Source organism: Ixodes scapularis, unplaced genomic scaffold, assembly GCF_016920785.2.
Source record: "Ixodes scapularis isolate PalLabHiFi unplaced genomic scaffold, ASM1692078v2 PGA_scaffold0__279_contigs__length_252992795, whole genome shotgun sequence".
In the NCBI taxonomy this organism is placed as follows: Eukaryota; Metazoa; Arthropoda; class Arachnida; order Ixodida; family Ixodidae; genus Ixodes; species Ixodes scapularis.
This window is the reverse complement of record NW_024609835.1, coordinates 34,092,465-34,119,846: the sequence shown is the minus strand read 5'-3', so window position 1 is coordinate 34,119,846 and position 27,382 is coordinate 34,092,465. Positions and strand designations below refer to the sequence as shown.

Genomic DNA, 27,382 nt, shown 5'->3' with positions numbered 1-27,382 from the left:
AGTGTATTATGGTTGAACGTCTCGTGATGACGCTAAAAGGCGTTGATAACCAAAAAAAAAATGCGATTGAACAAGAACATTTCAAATTTCCAATTCTATTCACATATCTCATACGCTCTTCTCGTGGGAGCATCTATCCTGACGAAGAATGCCTAAGTCATTGAGCTGTGAACGCATACTCAGTGTACAATCTTTCGGCCTAGAGAGGTATTGCGCACGCTCGAACGCGCTTCACAGCCCAATAGACGAAGTTGGTGGCACCCACAAGGCAAGTTTTTGAATGGTCTGTAGTAGGCAAAAGAAACAAATAACAATCAACGTATGTGAGTTCTCCAAGCGAAGAGGCGCGTTTCTAAGGTCAATGGTTCCGGACGGCACTAATGTTGTTGGCGTTGTCTTCCAAGAACCACACTGACTTCTGAATAAGCACTGGAAGGGTGGAGGATCGACGAGATAAAATGTTTCACAAACTTCTACAAAGGAGGCGTTTCGAAGGAACTAACCGTCGCTAGGCGGGAACAGTCACCGACTGGAGTGTTTTAGTTTTACCGAGGCCGAATATTTCCAACCACCGGAGTTTTCCGGTTGTAACCGATTTAGTATTTTCGTCACCGGCGGATGTTTATCAACTTGGAATATTGAAGTTTGTCATGAAAATTATGGCTTTTTTTTTTTCTTGGTGAATAGAGGTGATTTGTTGAGTTCCAAACATCACATTATTGAAATAACAAACATCGAAATGTTGAACACCGGATAATGAAGTTGCTAAAAGGCCAAAGCGCCGGAAGTCAACCCTGAACTGCAACAATATTTATTTACTTCGACTTCGAAACGTATTTCTGTAAGGGAAACTGGATTAGGGCAAGAAAGAAGGGAGAATGGAAGGGCCGGGAAGGGAAAGGTAATTCGGAAGAACAGAGTGAGGAGAATGAAAATAGACATGGTCTTAAATTGGAGTCTTTTGCGAGATAAAAGTTCTTTCCTACGCGGACGACGTTGCAGATGTTTGTATCGATCAAGATAGCGTACGTGGGCCCGTGTTGCTTCTTCGTTTTGTAAGAATACGGGAAATGTTATATTTAAACTGGTTGAAATGTGCTGGGGGGGGGGGGGGGGAGGGGGGATTATGGCACGGACTGCACGCAAATATGGATCATACTTGGGTTGCCATTCAGTTACAGTAACTGAATTACTGTAATTTAACTTCTTTTTGGTGATTTGTAATTGTAATTAATTACTTTCGGCTAATAGAAATTTAACTGTAATTTAATTATGGTAGCTTCAGTAATTTTAAAATTTCAAGCCCAACTACGACCACTTTTGCAAGACTTTCCGGCGGCGACGGAACCCCTCTGAAAGCCTCAGCGCTCGCACAAGCGGCCTAGCGCTCGGTGACACACTCGCACACGCAGCAATGCACGCACACGCACGCCCAACAAAAATAGAGCCCCGTTGTGTGCTGTTTTGTTGCCTACGCTGAGGGCTGACAGACAGTCCTTTTTGGAGCCTACCCCAAAGGCGCCGTGTGGCGCCATCTGCGGTGAGTAGAAAACAGTAGCGTAGACATGGCAAAAATATTAAAAGAATACAAAAATCGAGCTTCAGCCTTTTTTTTTTTTTAATGTTAGTTATTTAGAACATTTTGCAGGCCACAGACTGGCCCAAGCAAGAGTAAAAATCATAAAGTAAAATACAAGCGAGCGCTTTTGAAATAAAAAAACGAAACACATGGACATACATATTCGAGGAATATACCAATAAATGCAATACAGAAGAGTGACGTAGAAAACACTAACATGCAAAATATTTTATATAAAAAGGTAAGCACATCTAAGAAAAATAACTATCAATGGCATCACAAAGATCGGTAGCCTCAAAAACGTCAGAGAAGTTAACACTCGTGCAGCAGACGCAAAGCTGGCAGTGGCGGAACGAGATGATAATCTAATCATCCGCGTTTTGCCACTGATAGCTTTGTGCCTGCTACGCGATAGGTAACTTTGCTGCGTCTACAAGTTTCCCAAGAGCTTCAAGTCGTTCTAAAATTGACTGATATAGTGGTTTTCCATTATGCTCGGCATGTTTCTAATTGAACCCATACGGTTATTTTTAATAATTAAAAAGTTAATTAAGTTTAGTTAATTATCCGACTTATCGCAGAGATTAGCCACCGACATAATGTCCCCCTGGCCCTATAACTCACCTTCACAAACAGTATTAGCGCATCTTTTACGAATGTTTTGTAATAAATCTGTTCGAATTAAAATAGAACACCCGGCATATACTATATATATATAATATATGCCGGGTCTCCAAGATACGTGATATATATATATCACGTATCTTGGAGACGACCATAACTGGGATGCTACATGTCGAGGAGCCCCACGACGTATGAATGATGAAGTGAGGCTTTGCTGCGCAGGGCGACTCCGGCAGTCCGCTGATGATCCGCGACCGGGATCGCCACTGGCTGGTCGTGGGTGTCGTCTCCTTCGGCAGCCGCTGCGCCGCCGCCGGATTCCCTGGCGTCTACACGAGGGTCGGCGAGTACCTCGACTGGATCCACACCAACAGCCGCTTATGACGGCAGCAGGGCCGGACCTAGGACCCAGGGATCCAAGATCTCAGCCCGGAAACACGTGCTCCGTCGGAAACATGGAGCGTGCACGGACTTGCCCTGTTCCCGTCATCAGAGCAAGCAAGAGCTGTCACGGAGAGAGTCGAACCGGCACCACGCTCAGCACAATGCACGTGCCCGTTGTCTTTAGAATACAGTAGATCGCCATGTTTGATTAGACGCGTCTGACAAATAGCTTCTATTGGACAAGAAAGAAAAGAAATGTCCGGGAGCGGAGATCTTTCCCCCGGGAAACTTTTGTGATGTTTCACACTATCAAATCACGCATAAATACAAAATAATAATTAAAAAACACGCAGGACGCGACAAGTTTTGAGCATCTCACTCTCGCTCCAAAGTCGATGAGATGGCAGCATGTACCGATATGCAATCTCGAGAACGAATATTCGAGAAACATAGATACATGAACGCAATAAGCCACTTCCTGGGTTTCTTAAATTGTCAGGTAATATACAGGGAGTTCCCGAGAAAAAAAAAAATGGCGTTCTTCGGCCCGGGTAAATAAACTATGCATCGCGGAAATCCCAAACTCCGTGAGAATGTGACGCTAGTGGTTGGGATAGAACGGGGAAGTTTGAAAACATGACGTTACCTGGATCAGAAATTTATTGAGAAAGACGAACTTTTCAATGAGCCGACGCCCACCTCAGTAAGAACTGCCACTGTGGATGCTGGTGTGATTTATGTCAGTGAAAAACATTTGTCAACAAGAAAGAAAATATTTTTGTTTGCTTGTAACACATTTTTGCCTACTAAAATAGATGCCACATCTGCCTAGAGTGTATTATCTCGCTTTAGACGATATTTGGCTGAGGTGGACGTTGCCTCACAGAGAAATTTCGTTCTTCTCAATCATCGTTTGAATCGCGTAACGTCATGCACTAAAACATTCGTATTCTATTCCAATCGCTAGAGTCAGATTCACACAAAGTTTGGGCTTTCTGCGATGCATAACTTTTTTACTCGTGCCGGAAACCGTGGTTTTCTTTTCTCGGGATCTCATATAAAAGAAATGTTCGTATGTCTGCTTCCCAGCAATACACACCTAAAATCAATTCGCTGCAATAAACTAAAAAAAAACAAAAAAACACACAACAAACAACCAAGTGACGATGAAAAAAAAAAATTGGGTCTACAATTGTTTTTGGAGTTGCTACAGTGAGCATGCATGATGTTTCAACTGCGCGGTACCCAATTTCAGAGCTCTAGAGATAACTCTGTGGGTCCACTTTCCTGCGAAACAGACGCGCGGCCCGGGTAACTGCTAACATCGGAAGGACTCCAGCGAATGACGAAGCGCAAATACGATAAGACCCGACCGAGTCAATCTAGACCAGGTCATTGACCCTGCGCAAATCCCAGTTTAAGGTCTAATCATAGTATCAGCTTCGTGTTGCGCAATGATTGTATAACCTGCGTGCTCTACAAAAAATTGAACCCACATGCTTCGTAGGCTTATTATACCATCAAGCGATGATCCTGTGTGTGTTCTTCGGGGAATGAACGTGCGGTCGGTTTTCAAGGTCTTGGGAGAGCGAGATACGGCCTTCTACGTAGAAGGCGCGGGCTGATTCAGCTTCGAGCAGTGGCAGAGCCAGGAATTGTTTTTCGGGGGGGGGGGGGGGGGGGGGGGGGGGGGGGGGGGAGCGGTGTCAAAATGCATGCGGTCGGCTGCTTTTTGGGGGGGGGGGGGGTGGGGGGTGGCTGAATCCTTATAAGCCTCCCCCAGGTACAGGGGACAAGCGCTACGAACTCCTACCGAGTCGCCCAAGTGCCCGTCCTAATTGAGCCTTTTCAGCACATTACCTCTATAGCTTTAGTGACAGCCCTTTCCTTTCTAAAAGAAAAAAAATATGCCATTGCTTGTTCGTGCTAATCGTGTCGCCTTCTGTACGACGACCAAAGTTATCCACAGAAAAACTGCCTGCGCTTTATAATACTAGACGTACCAACAAAGAGTTTGCGACTACGTGAGTCGCTACACCATTCAGGGATGTATGATGTACATACACGGCAAATAAAGTTATTCTTTCAAGAAACAGTTTCGCAAGCCTGGATTGGACGTACATTATTCTCGTACACCGTGTTCAACTCACTACCTCGGCGAGCGAGCTGAACTCTGAATCAGAAAATGTAAGCTCACTATATGTAAGTGACGGAGTGAATATGCAGAAAAAATTGCATAGCTCTTAAATTGTCCAAACAATTGGTATACCAAAATAATCCACCAAAAAAAAAAAAAAAAAAAAAAACCTGCATTAAAAGCAAGAAAAAAGGAGAGAGAGAAAAAAAAGGGGGCGCTTCAAATTTTGTGAAAAACCGCTTGCTTTGAAAGGAATTTGGTCGAACGCTGCTCTGTATTGCAATTGCGGGAGCAAGCACACATTGGGCACTTTTTGTAGGTAGTCTAGCATTGTGCGGCTCCGAGCGTGGTGAGGCGCTCGCACAGCATTTTAACTTTTTGTGAGAAGACAACAGCAACACAGAAGGCTCATACATTTGCTTGATATTCACGTTATTGTACCCGGAATGCATTCGAAACAGAAATGAAATTTATTGACAAACGATTGACGCACATCTCAGATTGCGGATCATCGGCACAGGGGATGTAAAACACCGAAAGCGTGCAAAATAACAAACGTTAAAGAAAACGATATGTGCGAAAGTCGAAGTGCTGAAGCTATGTAACACTTATTCGCAACTTTCATGACCTATAGGGGGCGCACTGGTGCCTATCAAAATGGCTGTCATCTGGATAATCGTCGTAGAAGAGCAGTACGAGGCTGGGTCAGCGACGCGTAAGTAATTCTAGTTTTGCTATATACGAAAAGTTATTTTTTTTTTATTTAGAGGATACTACAAGCCATCGAAGGCCCAAGTAGGTGTGGGATACAACATATACATTCACACATAAAACGAAAGCAAATAACACGACATTAAAAGGTTTACAACTAACTAGCAAATATACAGGATATATTATTTAAAAAAAAGGGGAGGGGGGGAAAGCAAGCATCAAGCAGTATGTAATTCCATCATGCACTAATACAAAATGACCTATCCAGATGTAGTATGAAGGTTTATACAATCCTAATGTCCATGCGAAAAAGATGAAGGTGCAGCAATCTACAAAGCAAAACATGTTAGTTATCAAGACGCTCGAGACCTTCTACAAAGTTGGTGTCGATAAATAGTTCGAGAGGTAAACCGTTCCAGTCGCTAATAGTGCGAGGGAAAAAGCTAAACTTAAAACATATTAGTCCGCGCAAAAATGGGTGTTAGTGAAAACTGATGTCTGTGCCGCGTAGCTCTTGACGCCAAAGGGGAAATATATTGCAATGGGTCTATGCGAGTCTGTCCTTGCTGAAGATGAAACAAGAATTTCAACCGCGCTAGTTTCCTTCTGGCCTGAAGAGTCTGTATTCCGTTAGCCTGCATAAGTTGAGATGGTGAATCCAGCCTTCTATACTTTCCGTAAATAAACCGAACCGCTCGACGTTGCACCATCTCCAACTTCCGGATATCTTTCTGAGTGAATGGATCCCAAACGATATTTGCATACTCCAACTTGGATCTGACTAATGAATAATACGCATGTAGCTTAACCTGAATCGGAGCGTCGTTCAACTTTCTTTTAATGAAACCCAACTTCCTGGATGCCGAAGTACAGATATGTTTTATATGAGGAGACCAAGAAAGTGTGTCCGATATAATTAAGCCAAGATATTTACATTCTCGCTCCACAGTAACCGGGGTGTCCGCGATATTATAAATGTATTCAAAGGGTTGCTTCTTTTTTGTAATACGTAAAAGTGTTGATTTAGCAGAGTTAAGCTTCATTTTCTACGTATCGCACCATGATACAACGGAAGGCAAACTATGATCTAGCAATAACTGATCCGAGCTCGAAGTTATTTCTTTAAAAATAATGCAATCGTCGGCAAAAAGACGTATATGGACACCTGCGTCAATGATTGAAACAACATCATTTATGTACACCAAGAACAAAAGAGGACCTAAAACGCTCCCTTGGGGGACCCCTGACGTTACAGGCAGAACTGGAGAGATGCAACCTCCGATGGAAACAGACTGTGTGCGATGTGACAAGTATGTAGCAATCCAGTTAACAAAACCATGTGGAAGACCAAGCTGTTCAAGTTTAAAAAGCAGTTGTTCATGAGGCACCTTATCGAAAGCTTTGCTGAAGTCCAGGAAAAGCACATCGATTTGACCTCCCCTATCGAGGATTTGCGCAAACTCATGGATGGTAGTGACGAGTTGGGTCGTAGTTGACAAGCCTTTGCGAAAGCCATGTTGAAATTCTGTTAGAAAATTACGACTGTCCAGCAGTTCATTGATTTGGCTGCAGATGATATGCTCTATTAATTTACACGAACAAGAAGTCAAGGAAATTGGACGGTAGTTCTCAACTGCTAGGCGATCCCCTTTTTTGTGCACAGGTACCACTATGACAGTTCGCCAATCATCTGGCAGCGAGCTGTTTGAGTATGATGCACGAAAAATAACGAGAAGATAATGGGCTAGGGACTCAGCGTACCGTCGGAAAAACGTGTTTGGAATCTTATCGGGACCAGCACTTGTTTTCGTTTTCAGTGACAACAGCAAAGAAACTATGCCGTAATAAGTTATGAACTCAGAGTGATAGTTTGATGTGGTGGAAATCACATAATCATGGTTACGGATATCGGAAAAAACCGATTGAAAATACTCATTGAAATGGCACGCTATAACACCAGGATCAGTTGAGACAGTGTCATTCACCACGATTTGCTCAACAGGCTTATTTGTTTCAGTCAAGTAGCGCCAAAACTTTTGGGGGTCATGTTTAAGATAGTTTAGAAGCGTACCGGAGGAGTAGTTGTTTCTAGCCACTGCAATTAGGCTACGAAGATCGCTCTGCTGATTGGTGACATCACAGTTAACTGGCCTTGATTTCTTCGCTCGTTTTATCCTGTGTTTCAGATGTAGGATTTCTCTGTTAATCCACGGATTATTACGATTAATACGCTTGTATTTTGTAGGTACAAATTTGTCAAGGCAGTATTCACATAAGTTCTTAAATTTTAGCCAAAGGGTATCCACATTTGTATCAGTGAAATTATCAAGATTTATGTCAAGATAATCGAGTGTGCTAGTATCGTCAGCTCGCGAGTAGTCTTTGAAAGGTGAATATATAACTCTTTTTGTAGGTGAAAAGCGCTCAAGTAAACAAGTCAAGAGGACCAAATAGTGATCAGATATACCCTGTTCAACAGATATGGTGCAATCACTAAGCGAATTGTTTACGAAAACAAGATCAAGAATTGAGTGACTTGTACCATGTACTCTGGTTGGATCCTGAACTAACTGCGTCAGATCAAAGGCGAACATCATATCAAAAATAATTTGAGTTGCAGAAGAAGAACCACACATATTCGGCCAGTCAACGGACGGGGTATTAAAGTCACCAGCCAGGATTATTTTATGGCTGCTAAATTTAAACAAGTGGTCAAATAACCTGCACAAGTAGTCAGGAGTAGCAGAGGGGGGTCGATAAACAGTTCCAAGGATAACAGTGTTGCCCCAACAGTTAAGGCGTAGAAACAAGCTTTCATGATTTTCTATTTGGGTTTCCAGGACCGCTTCAATGCCTGGTTTAAGTAAAACAGCCAGTCCGCCACCCCTTCCATCACGATCCCTGCGAAATACATTGTACTGATCCGGAAATACCTCTCCGTCACTAATGTAATCAGTAAGCCAGGTTTCGGTTATAACACAAACATGCGGGTCATGCGTAAGAAGGATAGATTCAAGTGCGTGTGATTTGTTGACGAAACTTTGTGCATTTAAGTTCAAAAGTCGAAACTGTTTACGATTAGGTACAAGTCAGTCAGGACGGGTGGTTTTCATCTGGGTTGAAATACTTGCGCGTGTATTTTTGTTTTCGTCCCATACAAATACATCGTCATTCACGTGAAGCTTATCATTAAATAGATAAACACGGGCGCCTTTATCTTTATCGTTTCTGGCACTCTCCCACAGCATTTTTCTTTTCATGAGTGTAGCCTGCGAGTAATCATTGTTTATAAACACTTTCGAGCCTTTAAGTTTTTTAGCATTACGAAGGATTTCCGTTTTTTCATTGTAATCCTGAAAGTATAAAATAATCGGTCTTTTGGAGCCATGTTTACCAAGCCTGTGAGCACGCGCCACGGACGAACACGCAACGCCCAGTTTATCTTACAAAAGTTCAACGAGTACTGTTCTTTTTAATTGGTCGTCGGTTTCATTGGGAGTTTCGGGGATGCCATGGATTACAAGGTTTGAACGGCGACTTCTGTCTTCCAGATCAGTAATTTTTGCATTTTGTTTCAATATAATTTGCTCAAGAGCAGTTACAGTTTGCTTTAGGGAATCAATCTGCATAGTCTTTATTTGTAGATCGCTCAGAGTTCTCTCGATTCCCGTGCATTTAGACGTTAGGTCTTCAATTTTTTTGTCATTACGATCGTGTCGAGCCCTGAGCTCAGATATTTCACTTTTAATCGCGATTTGGCCATCAATGATTGTCTGAAACATTTCTTCAGTTGTAGGTCCCGGGTTTGACTCCACATCCCCACACAAAAGAAGCGTACATACTAACAAACAGTCATGCGCAATGTGACACAAAGTCCGTGGGCACGGCACAACTACAATCGTAATATCATCACTTCTAAACGATCTGAATGAATAACCAACCTGTAGGAAGAGCCAGCAGAGGTTAGGCGACATGCTTGCTCGACAATCGCCGTGCCCACTGAAGATGAAATGTTGTGGCAGCTCCCTTTGTTGGTGTCTCACAGGTGACGTAACCGCGGAAGCGGAAATCGACCCAAGCGCTGCGATGACCGTGGTGGGCTTCAGCGCGTGAAGATGACTGGCGTCCGGCACGGATTTACTGAGCGTCATCGTGGGCGTGGGGGCCAGGTGGCTAGTGATGTTGCATTCCCCGTTGGAGCATCCGTAGAAGCATGACAGCGCCTGTAGGAAGAGCCAGCAGAGGTTAGGCGACATGCTTGCTCGACAATCGCCGTGCCCACTGAAGATGAAATGTTGTGGCAGCTCTCTTTGTAGGTGTCTCACTGGTGACGTAACCGCGGAAGCGGAAATCGACCCAAGCGCTGCGATGACCGTGGTGGGCTTCAGCGCGTGAAGATGACTGGCGTCCGGCACGGATTTACTGAGCGTCATCGTGGGCGTGGGGGCCAGGTGGCTAGTGATGTTGCATTCCCCGTTGGAGCATCCGTAGAAGCATGACAGCGCCTGTAGGAAGAGCCAGCAGAGGTTAGGCGACATGCTTGCTCGACAATCGCCGTGCCCACTGAAGATGAAATGTTGTGGCAGCTCTCTTTGTAGGTGTCTCACTGGTGACGTAACCGCGGAAGCGGAAATCGACCCAAGCGCTGCGATGACCGTGGTGGGCTTCAGCGCGTGAAGATGACTGGCGTCCGGCACGGATTTACTGAGCGTCATCGTGGGCGTGGGGGCCAGGTGGCTAGTGATGTTGCATTCCCCGTTGGAGCATCCGTAGAAGCATGACAGCGCCTGTAGGAAGAGCCAGCAGAGGTTAGGCGACATGCTTGCTCGACAATCGCCGTGCCCACTAGGGCCTTACTTCATTTCTTTACGCTGCAGGAAGGTGTAGGCAAGCGCCGTTATTGTTAAGCTTATCATCCAGGAGCTAGGGAGTGCGATTCTCACACCGCGGGACCATCATCGCTGAAAATTGCGAATATACGACCTGCTTAAATGGCCGTATTCGTTGCCCAACGCAGAATTGCGCAGTTCACTCCCGGGGTGTGGCAATAACTATTAAAAAAGTGACCTTTCTTTTATTTGTTCAGGTTAGAGACTCAGTGAACAATAAGTGCAGGCGATAACGCTGATGGCACTGACTTCGAGTGAATCCAGTGAAAAAAACAAACAAAAGAAGGAAAGGAATGGTAGCCCGGTGCCACTAAATTGAAAACGCCCTCCTCCCTCCCCGACTTATTCCCGATGAACAATTTGCAACTATAAAATCCTTAAACGACCGAGCATAGTAACAGTTAGGGTTCTATTGCGGCGCGGAATGACCCATATAAAAGACGAGCGAAGTTGGCTTGTTATAAGCGCTCAAGGGTGAAACTATTTGATCTGAAACAAATAAAAGAGATGTTCAAGAAAAGGAGAGCTGTAGATGCTTCCAAGGGAAAGATAGAAGGCCGACGTTACTTCCCAATGGAAAGTAAGCCACAGCACCCCATGGGGCCGAGCCCACGCTGCTTCTAAGGTTTTAAAATAACGGTGCTATACTTTGGACGCTACTAGCCATCCTAGCCAACCCAACGCTGTGAACTTATCACGTGACTAAAGCACTCCGCACATTTCCGAACCCCTTCCGAAGGTCACGTGACACTCCCAAGGCATCGAATTGACTTTGATGACTCGTAGCGTGGTCTTCGGTCCATCGTAAGGTCAGGGCGAATGTAGGGGTGGTCTAAGCCTCTAATGCCACGATGGGCACCCTCGGTAAGACCCGGCTCCCACCGTGGGCAGTCGTTCCTCGACCACCGGTAATCTCCAGTGGGCAATCAAAGCGCAGCGAGGATTTTATATTACAAGAGAAAGCACCAAAACGACGCCCCACCGAGGGAAAAAAAGAAAGGTCAAAACAAAGATATTGTAGTGAGTGCGCAGGCGAGCTGGTGGAAATTAACCATTCTGATGTTAGCCTGAGACTGAGGCAGGAAAAGAAGAAGTTTCAAAGTAGAAGAAAAAGGAACAGTCGAGGATACGTCTCTAACACAGCTCAAAGCTGAGCTGCGTTAGAGACGTATCCTCGACTGTTCCTTTTTCTTCTACGTTAGAGACGTATCCTCGACTGTTCCTTTTTCTTCTACTTTGAAACTTCCTCTTTTCCTGCCTCAGTCTCAGGCTAACATCAGAATGGTCAAAACAAAGAAAGGCTATAATGTTGGCAGCGGCTTGCTCGGAGATAAAGCCAGTTACTGCCTAAAGGCCACACCTGCCTAAAAGTTTCAGTTAGTTGCAAATATACGTCAACTCAACTCTCTAACATCACGCCATTGTGGTGGCGCTGCTTTCGCCACTGCGCATGCGCAGAGGCTTTATCTCGCGCGAATCTGTTCCCTGCGCACGCCCCCCCCCCCCCCTCCCCCTCCCCCGGCCTGGTCTGATTGAGCGTGGGCTTGTTTGTTAACAGCGTGTTGGTGCATAGTGCTCCTGTTTGGTGTGAAATCTCGAAGACCATGCCGTCGCAATCGCTCCGTGATGAAATTAGTATCAGAGTATCAATTTGAATTAATCTATTTAGGGACAAAGAGTGGGACTCTCCGGGTGAAAAACGTGTCACAGGCAGCTTGAGATTGCCTAAAATAAGCAATATGGACATAAAAAAAAGACGTCTGCACAGGAAAACAAAATAGGGGTATCTTTATGTTTATATAAACATATAAATGTTTGTATAATGCCCCCTTGGGCCTTCAAGGAATAATAAATGATGATGATGATGATGATGATGATGATACAGCCTAGAACTTAGTCTGCCTCAACGGGTGACTTGTCTCCCAGCCGTAGATGAGAAATTTAGCCAGTGCAGTACGACTGCTAGCCTGGGGTCTTTTTAACGTGTATCGCGCAGTAGTGATACACGACCGCACGCCGGTACAATGCTCATCCAGATCGAAATGGGCAGGAACGGGGATTGAACCCAGGATCCCTGGGTTCTGCAGCGCGAGCTTTCGCACCCGTGCACCGAGGTAAATGTCTGGAGATAGGTTGTTCAATGACCAATTCCACAGAACCGCCATACATGGAAGAAACACGCATCAGACGATGTCTCTAAAGACTGTCTTTCGCATAATGCGTCAGCATTTTGACGCGGCTTTCAAATTCGCCCGGTAGAGACTGTTACTGTGGGGGGCGCTTGGTGGTGCTTGCAACCCATGGAGAATAGAAGGGTAGGAGAGGGGCATGACGTCGGCCGCGTAGCCTTCACAAGCCATGCTCCCTTGACGCCTGGCTTCTTTCTCATTTTCCTCCTTACTCTCCTCACTTACCATGGCAATGTGACCACATCACGTAACCGTAGCTAGCATTGGTCTTGCTATGGGGTACTAGAATACACCACAGTCTAGCCTTCGATCTGATAAAACCTACCGGACGGAGCGCGCGCAAGCCTGGAAGGGGTCCTTCTACAATCAACCATCCATCTCACACGTGACATGTCACGCGCACCAATCACCAGACAGATCTGCGGTCACGCTGGGCACAAAATCGTTTAAACTTTTTATGACTAGGCTTCACCAATATTGCAACATGCCCCCTCCTAGTACTTCTAATCTCCTTGTTGCAACCAAACCGAACTAGGGTGCCTACATGTCTGTCTGTCTCAGGGTGAAGACATCTACTGTTGCCCTGAATGTGCCAGCGCGCGAAACTCTGGCGCACTCGGTGCGTGACTTGGGCGCTAAAATGGCGTCTCTGCATTAGCCAAAGCTACGCGCTCGAGCTGAGTGACACCGGATTGCGCGCACTTCAAAATGCATAGAAACGATTGGGCGGAAAATTGGCTGAGCTGTCACTACTTAAGCAAAAGTGCGCGTGTGTATGAAGGCACTCTAAACCGAACGATACGAAGAAAGAGCTGCGAATTATCGTGATCACCATTATTGTCGGTCTGCGCGCGGAGCTTGGAGCAGCGCGAAATGTGCTCCCCGCGACTCTCACCGCAACACGCAGACCTTTGCAAGGAAAAAAGTTGATTGAAATTTGAAGGTTCACCTTTTTTAAAGCGCGAATGGTGTAGAACATATGTCCGTGCACTCGTAAGTGAAGTCCAGAAAGCATGCAGTTCTCACGCATGACGACAAGAATATTTCTACGCTCGTCCCGCCGGCCCAGACAGTGTCCGCGGAGGAGAAACATAGATTCGCACCGAACCTTGTATTCTGAGGTCATCCAGCGAAACAGCGCAAAAACCAAAGCAGCAAAAAAAAAAATAAAAAAGAAACTTTTAGCTTTTTCACTTTGGCGAAGGAGGAAGACCAGCGAAGCTGTACTATGGCGGGACGGCCGTAAGTCGACAAGCCAGAGCGGAAACGCTAGAAAGGTTGCGCCATCTATGAGCGACGGCAGCAAGTGGACAACCGGCAAACACAACACAGCTACCGCCATTTATGAGCGACGGCGGCAATTAGAGTTTTGTGTCGACGTTTCTTTGAGGGGAACATGATCCTGGGGAAACTAGCCCTTAACAGCTCCGCAGTAAAATTACGAATCAACAGAGACCCACTTACCTTTCTCTATAATTCTGATGATGACAACAATGAAAATGCAAGCTTCATGCAGCGAGCTCGCATTGACAGCGTGCTTTGAGGCGATTTTGTTTTCGTGTCTGGTTTTTATGAGCGCCGAATGCGGAGATCTAGAGAACTGACCTGGCTCACTTTTTCTGCTGGGCAGCCGAGCGTTTAAACAGGCCAAAGCAGGGCGCGCGAAAAATCTTGAAGGCCATGGTGAGAGCATGACCTCCAAGATTTGATGTGTGATGTGCAAGCACGCAATCATGCAGGTGCCGCGGGCTCTGCAACACAGAGCCCTTATGAGGGCGCTGTGTTGCAGAGCGCGCGGCCATCAGACGGTTGACAGAGGCTTGGCGGTCGCATCAGCGATGCTTCATTCGGCGTGAAAATTGTCGTATCGTTCGTTTGTTTTTGCCTGCTAGGTTGAGAAAAGAATAAGATTCGTCCTATATCACACCCTTGGGGAAAAGCGTGACTTGCGCGAGCGGCAGAAGATTATATTCACAGCGTAAATGCCATTTGGGAGCGGTTAGCTACTTACACAGTCTCGCGCGCGTCTTTAATTTTTTTCTTTCTTTTCGTTTTGCTGTTATAGAAAAATAATTCTTTATCTCACCTTGCATACCAGCATTAAGAAAGCGAAGTTTGAGTATGACATTTCATTTCATTTCATTTCATTTATTGGTACCCTCAGGGCCCGAAGGCATTACTGAGGGGGTGGGATTATTACGTACAAGTTAATGGAACACTCAAATCACAATCAACTTCTAGTAGTATTGATACAGCTTTTTTTTAAATCAACAGGATTAACAATTGTGGCGATGGATGTGGAAAGGTGATTCCAGTCAGCAGACGTACGAGGTATGAATGATCTGTAGTAGGTATTAGTGTGGCACTGTGGAATTTCGACTTTATGTATGTGATCATTGCGTGATGATATGTAGGATGGCTCCAGTAGGAGTTCAGTCTTAAGTATAGGGTTGTGAAAAAATATTTTCTGAAATAAACTTAATCGATAAAACTTTTGGCGTAAAGAAAGAGCTGGCAAGGATAGGCATTTTTTCATAGAGGTTACGCTTGATGTACGATGGTAATTAGAAAGAATGAAACGCACAGATCTATTCTGGACAGCCTCCAAGGCGCCGACGAGGCTCTCAGTGTTAGGATCCCAAACAGCAGAAGCGTACTCAAGTTTCGGCCGGACTAGTGTTTTATAGAAAAAGAGTTTCAAAGTCGAAGGAGTCTGGAAAAAATTACGTTTTAGATAGCCAAGCATGCGGTTGGCATTGGAAATGACGTGGTTAACATGCGATTCCCATGAAAGGTTAGATGTGATGTGAACGCCCAGATATTTGTAAGTGTCAACCCGCTCTAAAGTCATATTATTAAGGATATAGGTAGGAGGATCGTTAACTCGCCTGGAAATTATCATGTGTTTACACTTGTCGACATTTAATGACATGTGCCAAGAGTCACACCAACTTGAGATGGAATCGAGATCATTTTGAAGAAGTAAGATGTCGGAACTGTTAACAATTTCGCGGTATACAACACAATCATCTGCAAATAAACAAATAGAAGATGTTACATTCAATGGTAAGTCATTAATGTAAATGAGAAAGAGAAGAGGGCCAAGCACAGATCCCTGAGGTACTCCGGACGTTACTGAAATTTTGGACGAGTCGGTATTATTACAACTTACAAACTGTGAACGATTAGTTAGAAATGCGCGAATCCACGAAAGTACATGCGGTTCAATGTTAAGTTTGTGAAGCTTAAGAAGAAGAAGGTTATGAGAGACCCTGTCAAACGCCTTGGAGAAGTCAAGAAAAACACTGTCAATTCGTGAACCACGATCTAGAACGCGATGGAAATCATTTGTTAGTCTTACAAGTTGTGTCTCGCATGAAAACAATTTCCTAAAACCGTGTTGGTTAACGTTGAAGAATGAATTAGATTCAAGAAAATTAACCAGATTAGAATAAATTATATGTTCCATCGTTTTAAAACAAATACTTGTGAGTGAATTGGGTCTAAAGTTAGAAGGGGAATGTTTGTCTCCAGTCTTGTGCAGTGGAATCACCCTTCCAGTTTTCCAGTCGTCTGGAAGCTGACCTAGCGAAAGAGATTGCTCAAATAGTTTAGACAAAATGATTGATGTATATTCTTTTGTATTGTTTAGAAACTTTGAGTTAATATTGTCAACACCAGATGACGATGATTGTTTAGTTGACTCTTTAATCTTTAAAATGCCATACTCATCAATGACAATTGGATTCATGGGAAAAAAGTCATATGAAGGATATGATGGACAAAATGAATCAGTAACATTATTAAATACACTATAAAACATGTCATTGAGAACAGTTGAACACAGTGAATTGGGAAACATTTCACCGGACTCATTTCTAAGTGAAAGGGAACGCTCAACACTGGGATTCATTACACTCCAAAACTGTTTAGGATTATTAATTAGCATAGATGGTAGGCACTCATTAAAGAAGTAATATTTAGCCTCCCCGACTGCTTTTTTGTATTCATTCGCTGCAAGATTATAACGTTGCCAGTATTCCTCCGAGTCAATGCGCTTTGCGTTTCTGAACAAACGTTTCTTTTTATTTGAGAGCCTTCAGAGTTGAGGAGTGAACCATGGAGACTGTGTGTTTGTTATAATTGAGCGTAATGGAATGTGCTCATTAAATAAAGAAATGGCTTTGTTTTTATATAAGTCCCAATTGGTTTGAACGGAACACTCGCAAAACTCTGGCAAAAAGTCCTCCAAAAAACAGCACAGACCTTTATTAATCGCTGCGTAGTTGGCCCTCTTGTAATCCCGAATTTGTTTGATCTGTTTTGTATTACGGCACACGGGAGTTATAAAAGAAAAATTAAGCAACGAGTGATCACTGAGACCAGGAAGGTATAAAATATCAGAAATTAAATCAGGTGTATCAGTCAGTACCAGGTCGAGCACGTTCGCCGAGGAGTATGTTGTCCTTGTCGGAAATCTTACAATTTGCGAAAGATTAAAGTCAGAGCATAGATTTAAGAACTGGTTACATTCAGTTGAGGGGTTTTTCGATGAAGAACTTAAATCAGACCAGATGATGTCGGGATAATTAAAGTCGCCCATAAGAAAAATGGGTAAGTTTGGAAAGTGAACACGGACAAGGTTAATTGCATCATGAAGTTGCTCAACAAAAGTATTTGATCCTGTTGGAGGACGATAGCAACAGCCTAATACTAGATTTTTGTGTCCAATGGAAAGACCTACCCATATTATCTCAAGATCAGATCAAAAAAGATTTAAGTTCAGGCACAGCTGCTATCAAAACTCCGCCTCCAGAACGTTCCTTGCGGTCATTCCGGTAAACATCAAAACTTTTACTACAATGAAATATTTCAGAATCCTTAACTTGAGAGGAAAGCCAAGTTTCAGTGAGCACAACCAAACCAGCATCACATGAGTCAATCATTGAGCATAAGTCATCGCGTTTTTTAATCAGACTTCGAATGTTAGAAAAAACAACTGGCACATTAACTGGTTCCCCGCCCCTCTCGGACCGCTAGGCGGAGCCAGACGGTTGAGAAAGGGGGGCTGAAATTAGTGGAAGCACGCTAACATTTCTTTCAGAGCGTTGGAACGAGGTTGACACAGATATTCGGTCTTCTTGGGGGTTGTACGTATAACAGTTGTTATTTTGATAAAGCTTGTTGAAACGCAGTTTGAAAGTACTTCCTTGGGATTTGCCAAATTCTATTAGTTTTCTCCTAGCCAGGCGAGTAGCAAAAGAAAAATCTTCACTGACTGTCACGCCTACCGTTTTTAGTAGCATTTTGCAAGATAAGATCCCTTGTTTTGAAAGAAGAAAACTGTACGATGATGGGGCGACATTTGTTCGCAGCAAATGCCCCTAGCCTATGTGAGCGCTCTATACCAAATGTTCCGCTTATGGAAGGCAAGGAGCATTCGGAGAGCAGGCTTGTTATCTTTTGTTCAGCGTCACTCCACGTTTCTGAAGCAAGATCAGGAATACCGTAAAAGATAACGTTGTTTCGACGAGACCGGTCCTCCATATCATCAAGACGCTCCCGCAGAGCGATGTTTTCGCTCCGTAAGCTATCAGCTGCTTGACCGGCGACACCGTATTCTTGCTGTTTTGTTTCAAGAAGGATTGTTTTAGTCTCAACGACATGCAACCTTTTTGTTAATGTCAGCCACCTCTTTTGCATAAGTTTCTGGTTTTCCTTTATCTCATTTACACTGGTAAGCAGCCTTGCCTGTCCCTGTTCAAACTGAAGCGAGCGAGCATTCAAGCTCTGTAAAAGATCATACATTTGGCTAAACTGCTTAGCCTGAACATCGCTCATGGGACCCGGATTGGCCTCAACGTCGCCACAACATAGCAAAGACTGAACAGTGTTTCTGACACACTAAAAAAAATGCACATATTGGTGTGGGCAAGACACCAGCAGTAAAAAACGATTATCGGATCGGTAACAATGATCATTCCTTCTTCCACATACCTGGACAAAGAAGAAGACTCGTTTAAGCATGGTGAACGAGCTGCTGCTGTCCTGCCCACTGGCGTCGAAGCCTTGTCCGAAGGTTTTTATGCCGTCGATGTGCGCCGTAGTCATCCCGGTGGGCGTCACAGCGTAGCCCGTAAACACGTGACCGCGGTTGTCGTTGTCACACAGAACAGTCTCGGGTATCGGGGAAGATTGTGCGTTAGCACAATTCACGGTACCCGTCACGTCGCTTGGAATCACCACGATGCGATCTTGAAACTGTTCATCCGAGGCCGCAGAAATCACGTCAAGGTTCCCGAAAGGCAGCAGCAAAATCTGGACAAAGAAGAAGACTCGTTTAAGCATGGTGAACGAGCTGCTGCTGTCCTGCCCACTGGCGTCGAAGCCTTGTCCGAAGGTTTTTATGCCGTCGATGTGCGCCGTAGTCATCCCGGTGGGCGTCACAGAGTAGCCCGTAAACACGTGACCGCGGTTGTCGTTGTCACACAGAACATTCTCGGGTATCGGGGAAGATTGTGCGTTAGCACAATTCACGGTATCCGTCACGTCGCTTGGAATCACCACGATGCGATCTTGAAACTGTTCATCCGAGGCCGCAGAAATCACGTCAAGGTTCCCGAAAGGCAGCAGCAAAATCTGGACAAAGAAGAAGACTCGTTTAAGCATGGTGAACGAGCTGCTGCTGTCCTGCCCACTGGCGTCGAAGCCTTGTCCGAACGTTTTTATGCCGTCGATGTGCGCCGTAGTCATCCCGGTGGGCGTCACAGAGTAGCCCATAAACACGTGACCGCGGTTGTCGTTGTCACACAGAACAGTCTCGGGTATCGGGGAAGATTGTGCGTTAGCACAATTCACGGTATCCGTCACGTCGCTTGGAATCACCACGATGCGATCTTGAAACTGTTCATCCGAGGCCGCAGAAATCACGTCAAGGTTCCCGAAAGGCAGCAGCAAAATCTGGACAAAGAAGAAGACTCGTTTAAGCATGGTGAACGAGCTGCTGCTGTCCTGCCCACTGGCGTCGAAGCCTTGTCCGAAGGTTTTTATGCCGTCGATGTGCGCCGTAGTCATCCCGGTGGGCGTCACAGAGTAGCCCATAAACACGTGACCGCGGTTGTCGTTGTCACACAGAACATTCTCGGGTATCGGGGAAGATTGTGCGTTAGCACAATTCACGGTACCCGTCACGTCGCTTGGAATCACCACGATGCGATCTTGAAACTGTTCATCCGAGGCCGCAGAAATCACGTCAAGGTTCCCGAAAGGCAGCAGCAAAATCTGGACAAAGAAGAAGACTCGTTTAAGCATGGTGAACGAGCTGCTGCTGTCCTGCCCACTGGCGTCGAAGCCTTGTCCGAAGGTTTTTATGCCGTCGATGTGCGCCGTAGTCATCCCGGTGGGCGTCACAGAGTAGCCCATAAACACGTGACCGCGGTTGTCGTTGTCACACAGAACAGTCTCGGGTATCGGGGAAGATTGTGCGTTAGCACAATTCACGGTATCCGTCACGTCGCTTGGAATCACCACGATGCGATCTTGAAACTGTTCATCCGAGGCCGCAGAAATCACGTCAAGGTTCCCGAAAGGCAGCAGCAAAATCTGGACAAAGAAGAAGACTCGTTTAAGCATGGTGAACGAGCTGCTGCTGTCCTGCCCACTGGCGTCGAAGCCTTGTCCGAACGTTTTTATGCCGTCGATGTGCGCCGTAGTCATCCCGGTGGGCGTCACAGAGTAGCCCATAAACACGTGACCGCGGTTGTCGTTGTCACACAGAACAGTCTCGGGTATCGGGGAAGATTGTGCGTTAGCACAATTCACGGTATCCGTCACGTCGCTTGGAATCACCACGATGCGATCTTGAAACTGTTCATCCGAGGCCGCAGAAATCACGTCAAGGTTCCCGAAAGGCAGCAGCAAAATCTGGACAAAGAAGAAGACTCGTTTAAGCATGGTGAACGAGCTGCTGCTGTCCTGCCCACTGGCGTCGAAGCCTTGTCCGAACGTTTTTATGCCGTCGATGTGCGCCGTAGTCATCCCGGTGGGCGTCACAGAGTAGCCCATAAACACGTGACCGCGGTTGTCGTTGTCACACAGAACAGTCTCGGGTATCGGGGAAGATTGTGCGTTAGCACAATTCACGGTATCCGTCACGTCGCTTGGAATCACCACGATGCGATCTTGAAACTGTTCATCCGAGGCCGCAGAAATCACGTCAAGGTTCCCGAAAGGCAGCAGCAAAATCTGGACAAAGAAGAAGACTCGTTTAAGCATGGTGAACGAGCTGCTGCTGTCCTGCCCACTGGCGTCGAAGCCTTGTCCGAAGGTTTTTATGCCGTCGATGTGCGCCGTAGTCATCCCGGTGGGCGTCACAGAGTAGCCCATAAACACGTGACCGCGGTTGTCGTTGTCACACAGAACAGTCTCGGGTATCGGGGAAGATTGTGCGTTAGCACAATTCACGGTATCCGTCACGTCGCTTGGAATCACCACGATGCGATCTTGAAACTGTTCATCCGAGGCCGCAGAAATCACGTCAAGGTTCCCGAAAGGCAGCAGCAAAATCTGGACAAAGAAGAAGACTCGTTTAAGCATGGTGAACGAGCTGCTGCTGTCCTGCCCACTGGCGTCGAAGCCTTGTCCGAACGTTTTTATGCCGTCGATGTGCGCCGTAGTCATCCCGGTGGGCGTCACAGAGTAGCCCATAAACACGTGACCGCGGTTGTCGTTGTCACACAGAACAGTCTCGGGTATCGGGGAAGATTGTGCGTTAGCACAATTCACGGTATCCGTCACGTCGCTTGGAATCACCACGATGCGATCTTGAAACTGTTCATCCGAGGCCGCAGAAATCACGTCAAGGTTCCCGAAAGGCAGCAGCAAAATCTGGACAAAGAAGAAGACTCGTTTAAGCATGGTGAACGAGCTGCTGCTGTCCTGCCCACTGGCGTCGAAGCCTTGTCCGAAGGTTTTTATGCCGTCGATGTGCGCCGTAGTCATCCCGGTGGGCGTCACAGAGTAGCCCATAAACACGTGACCGCGGTTGTCGTTGTCACACAGAACAGTCTCGGGTATCGGGGAAGATTGTGCGTTAGCACAATTCACGGTATCCGTCACGTCGCTTGGAATCACCACGATGCGATCTTGAAACTGTTCATCCGAGGCCGCAGAAATCACGTCAAGGTTCCCGAAAGGCAGCAGCAAAATCTGGACAAAGAAGAAGACTCGTTTAAGCATGGTGAACGAGCTGCTGCTGTCCTGCCCACTGGCGTCGAAGCCTTGTCCGAAGGTTTTTATGCCGTCGATGTGCGCCGTAGTCATCCCGGTGGGCGTCACAGAGTAGCCCGTAAACACGTGACCGCGGTTGTCGAAGTGTAGTAAGTTGGGCGAGTTGGTATGATGACATGATGGTTGTCGTTGTCACACAGAACAGTCTCGGGTATCGGAGAAGATTGTGCGTCAGCACAATTCACGGTACCCGTCACGTCGCTTGAAATCACCACGATGCGATCTTGAAACTGTTCATCCGAGGCCGCAGAAATCACGTCAAGGTTCCCGAAAGGCAGCAGCAAAATCTGGACAAAGAAGAAGACTCGTTTAAGCATGGTGAACGAGCTGCTGCTGTCCTGCCCACTGGCGTCGAAGCCTTGTCCGAACGTTTTTATGCCGTCGATGTGCGCCGTAGTCATCCCGGTGGGCGTCACAGAGTAGCCCGTAAACACGTGACCGCGGTTGTCGTTGTCACACAGAACAGTCTCGGGTATCGGGGAAGATTGTGCGTTAGCACAATTCACGGTACCCGTCACGTCGCTTGGAATCACCACGATGCGATCTTGAAACTGTTCATCCGAGGCCGCAGAAATCACGTCAAGGTTCCCGAAAGGCAGCAGCAAAATCTGGACAAAGAAGAAGACTCGTTTAAGCATGGTGAACGAGCTGCTGCTGTCCTGCCCACTGGCGTCGAAGCCTTGTCCGAAGGTTTTTATGCCGTCGATGTGCGCCGTAGTCATCCCGGTGGGCGTCACAGAGTAGCCCGTAAACACGTGACCGCGGTTGTCGTTGTCACACAGAACAGTCTCGGGTATCGGGGAAGATTGTGCGTCAGCACAATTCACGGTACCCGTCACGTCGCTTGGAATCACCACGATGCGATCTTGAAACTGTTCATCCGAGGCCGCAGAAATCACGTCAAGGTTCCCGAAAGGCAGCAGCAAAATCTGGACAAAGAAGAAGACTCGTTTAAGCATGGTGAACGAGCTGCTGCTGTCCTGCCCACTGGCGTCGAAGCCTTGTCCGAAGGTTTTTATGCCGTCGATGTGCGCCGTAGTCATCCCGGTGGGCGTCACAGAGTAGCCCATAAACACGTGACCGCGGTTGTCGTTGTCACACAGAACAGTCTCGGGTATCGGGGAAGATTGTGCGTTAGCACAATTCACGGTATCCGTCACGTCGCTTGGAATCACCACGATGCGATCTTGAAACTGTTCATCCGAGGCCGCAGAAATCACGTCAAGGTTCCCGAAAGGCAGCAGCAAAATCTGGACAAAGAAGAAGACTCGTTTAAGCATGGTGAACGAGCTGCTGCTGTCCTGCCCACTGGCGTCGAAGCCTTGTCCGAAGGTTTTTATGCCGTCGATGTGCGCCGTAGTCATCCCGGTGGGCGTCACAGAGTAGCCCGTAAACACGTGACCGCGGTTGTCGAAGTGTAGTAAGTTGGGCGAGTTGGTATGATGACATGATGGTTGTCGTTGTCACACAGAACAGTCTCGGGTATCGGAGAAGATTGTGCGTCAGCACAATTCACGGTACCCGTCACGTCGCTTGAAATCACCACGATGCGATCTTGAAACTGTTCATCCGAGGCCGCAGAAATCACGTCAAGGTTCCCGAAAGGCAGCAGCAAAATCTGGACAAAGAAGAAGACTCGTTTAAGCATGGTGAACGAGCTGCTGCTGTCCTGCCCACTGGCGTCGAAGCCTTGTCCGAACGTTTTTATGCCGTCGATGTGCGCCGTAGTCATCCCGGTGGGCGTCACAGAGTAGCCCGTAAACACGTGACCGCGGTTGTCGTTGTCACACAGAACAGTCTCGGGTATCGGGGAAGATTGTGCGTTAGCACAATTCACGGTACCCGTCACGTCGCTTGGAATCACCACGATGCGATCTTGAAACTGTTCATCCGAGGCCGCAGAAATCACGTCAAGGTTCCCGAAAGGCAGCAGCAAAATCTGGACAAAGAAGAAGACTCGTTTAAGCATGGTGAACGAGCTGCTGCTGTCCTGCCCACTGGCGTCGAAGCCTTGTCCGAAGGTTTTTATGCCGTCGATGTGCGCCGTAGTCATCCCGGTGGGCGTCACAGAGTAGCCCGTAAACACGTGACCGCGGTTGTCGTTGTCACACAGAACAGTCTCGGGTATCGGGGAAGATTGTGCGTTAGCACAATTCACGGTACCCGTCACGTCGCTTGGAATCACCACGATGCGATCTTGAAACTGTTCATCCGAGGCCGCAGAAATCACGTCAAGGTTCCCGAAAGGCAGCAGCAAAATCTGGACAAAGAAGAAGACTCGTTTAAGCATGGTGAACGAGCTGCTGCTGTCCTGCCCACTGGCGTCGAAGCCTTGTCCGAAGGTTTTTATGCCGTCGATGTGCGCCGTAGTCATCCCGGTGGGCGTCACAGAGTAGCCCGTAAACACGTGACCGCGGTTGTCGTTGTCACACAGAACAGTCTCGGGTATCGGGGAAGATTGTGCGTCAGCACAATTCACGGTACCCGTCACGTCGCTTGGAATCACCACGATGCGATCTTGAAACTGTTCATCCGAGGCCGCAGAAATCACGTCAAGGTTCCCGAAAGGCAGCAGCAAAATCTGGACAAAGAAGAAGACTCGTTTAAGCATGGTGAACGAGCTGCTGCTGTCCTGCCCACTGGCGTCGAAGCCTTGTCCGAAGGTTTTTATGCCGTCGATGTGCGCCGTAGTCATCCCGGTGGGCGTCACAGAGTAGCCCATAAACACGTGACCGCGGTTGTCGTTGTCACACAGAACAGTCTCGGGTATCGGGGAAGATTGTGCGTTAGCACAATTCACAGTATCCGTCACGTCGCTTGGAATCACCACGATGCGATCTTGAAACTGTTCATCCGAGGCCGCAGAAATCACGTCAAGGTTCCCGAAAGGCAGCAGCAAAATCTGGACAAAGAAGAAGACTCGTTTAAGCATGGTGAACGAGCTGCTGCTGTCCTGCCCACTGGCGTCGAAGCCTTGTCCGAAGGTTTTTATGCCGTCGATGTGCGCCGTAGTCATCCCGGTGGGCGTCACAGAGTAGCCCATAAACACGTGACCGCGGTTGTCGTTGTCACACAGAACAGTCTCGGGTATCGGGGAAGATTGTGCGTCAGCACAATTCACAGTATCCGTCACGTCGCTTGGAATCACCACGATGCGATCTTGAAACTGTTCATCCGAGGCCGCAGAAATCACGTCAAGGTTCCCGAAAGGCAGCAGCAAAATCTGGACAAAGAAGAAGACTCGTTTAAGCATGGTGAACGAGCTGCTGCTGTCCTGCCCACTGGCGTCGAAGCCTTGTCCGAAGGTTTTTATGCCGTCGATGTGCGCCGTAGTCATCCCGGTGGGCGTCACAGAGTAGCCCATAAACACGTGACCGCGGTTGTCGTTGTCACACAGAACAGTCTCGGGTATCGGGGAAGATTGTGCGTTAGCACAATTCACAGTATCCGTCACGTCGCTTGGAATCACCACGATGCGATCTTGAAACTGTTCATCCGAGGCCGCAGAAATCACGTCAAGGTTCCCGAAAGGCAGCAGCAAAATCTGGACAAAGAAGAAGACTCGTTTAAGCATGGTGAACGAGCTGCTGCTGTCCTGCCCACTGGCGTCGAAGCCTTGTCCGAAGGTTTTTATGCCGTCGATGTGCGCCGTAGTCATCCCGGTGGGCGTCACAGAGTAGCCCGTAAACACGTGACCGCGGTTGTCGAAGTGTAGTAAGTTGGGCGAGTTGGTATGATGACATGATGGTTGTCGTTGTCACACAGAACAGTCTCGGGTATCGGAGAAGATTGTGCGTCAGCACAATTCACGGTACCCGTCACGTCGCTTGAAATCACCACGATGCGATCTTGAAACTGTTCATCCGAGGCCGCAGAAATCACGTCAAGGTTCCCGAAAGGCAGCAGCAAAATCTGGACAAAGAAGAAGACTCGTTTAAGCATGGTGAACGAGCTGCTGCTGTCCTGCCCACTGGCGTCGAAGCCTTGTCCGAAGGTTTTTATGCCGTCGATGTGCGCCGTAGTCATCCCGGTGGGCGTCACAGAGTAGCCCGTAAACACGTGACCGCGGTTGTCGTTGTCACACAGAACAGTCTCGGGTATCGGGGAAGATTGTGCGTTAGCACAATTCACGGTACCCGTCACGTCGCTTGGAATCACCACGATGCGATCTTGAAACTGTTCATCCGAGGCCGCAGAAATCACGTCAAGGTTCCCGAAAGGCAGCAGCAAAATCTGGACAAAGAAGAAGACTCGTTTAAGCATGGTGAACGAGTTGCTGCTGTCCTGCCCACTGGCGTCGAAGCCTTGTCCGAAGGTTTTTATGCCGTCGATGTGCGCCGTAGTCATCCCGGTGGGCGTCACAGAGTAGCCCGTAAACACGTGACCGCGGTTGTCGTTGTCACACAGAACAGTCTCGGGTATCGGGGAAGATTGTGCGTCAGCACAATTCACGGTACCCGTCACGTCGCTTGGAATCACCACGATGCGATCTTGAAACTGTTCATCCGAGGCCGCAGAAATCACGTCAAGGTTCCCGAAAGGCAGCAGCAAAATCTGTACAAAGAAGACTTGTTTAAGCATGGTGAACGAGCTGCTGCTGTCCTGCCCACTCTGACATGATATCGATTCTTTCCTCTCCTAGTGTAAAATTTCTTTTTTAATTATTTTTTTCGGCAGCTGTACATTTTGCAGACCTATAAATACATAGTTTTTGTTCTCGTGGTAATACTTTTTTTTTTGTGTGTAGCATAGATTATTGAAAGCGAACTTCTGCACTCACAGTCAAAACTTAAAGACCAGAAAATGTCTGAATTGATTTAATCCAGTGAGAACGCATCATATAAAAATAAACATGAATACTGGCAAGATAAACTGAGCAACTTCAACTGCTGTCTTTATCAAAGGGCAATGCCACTTGGAAACATTTGCATTCTTTGATATATGTTAGAGGTCACACAGTCTTGTTCAATTTCCCTTCTTTTCCTTCCTCTTCATCAGTTTTTCTTCTCCCTTTTAATCAGAAGATCCTATTCCGAGAAACAGGAAGCCGTAGCTCGGCGCCCGAAACAAGGAATGTTTCTCTTTGCATGTGTTGTAACCCATGTTGCATCACGGAACTAAACACCGCCGCTCTGTCGTTTTCTTCGCAACATTTGACATCATTGTGAGTACCTTGTTTCTTCGGCACAAAAAGAGGTAGTCACACCTAAACACCGTAAGCCAGCCTGACTAAACGCTACCGAACCGGCCTCCTGGACCCGCTGTGACTGGCAGCCCCTGCGGTAGAATTGGGCCACTGGACACCCAACTTCTAGGGAGATGCCGATGCGGTCTGCACGGCTCCAAGTTCTAGTACACTTCAGTATATTGGCAGACGAATGCAAGGTCAATTTATGAATAGAAACAATCAGGTACTGCTGAGCTGATGATGATCGTGAGTGACGTCTTGCGTGGATAGCAGACGTGTTGGAACGCCTGTGAAGAAAACCTCTCCGCACCAAACCGTTCTGACTATTCAAAAATTATTTTAAAAAAATATTAAAAAGTTAAAACAAAAGCATTACTCGAGTAACGAATAAAA

The 27,382-nt window shown here is 46.9% G+C and overlaps 1 protein-coding gene across 1 annotated transcript in view; it reads left to right on the top strand.

The window, feature by feature from the left end:
• The window catches only part of LOC8037704 (proclotting enzyme-like), a 101,917-nt gene extending 99,271 nt beyond the window's left edge, over nt 1-2,646 (top strand). Inside the window, exon 9 of the mRNA XM_042292102.1 lies at nt 2,426-2,646. Coding sequence (XP_042148036.1) covers nt 2,426-2,587 — 162 coding nt within the window. The 3' untranslated portion in view covers nt 2,588-2,646. The remainder of the gene's footprint in view (nt 1-2,425) is intronic.
• The last annotated feature ends 24,736 nt before the right edge of the window (nt 2,647-27,382 follow it).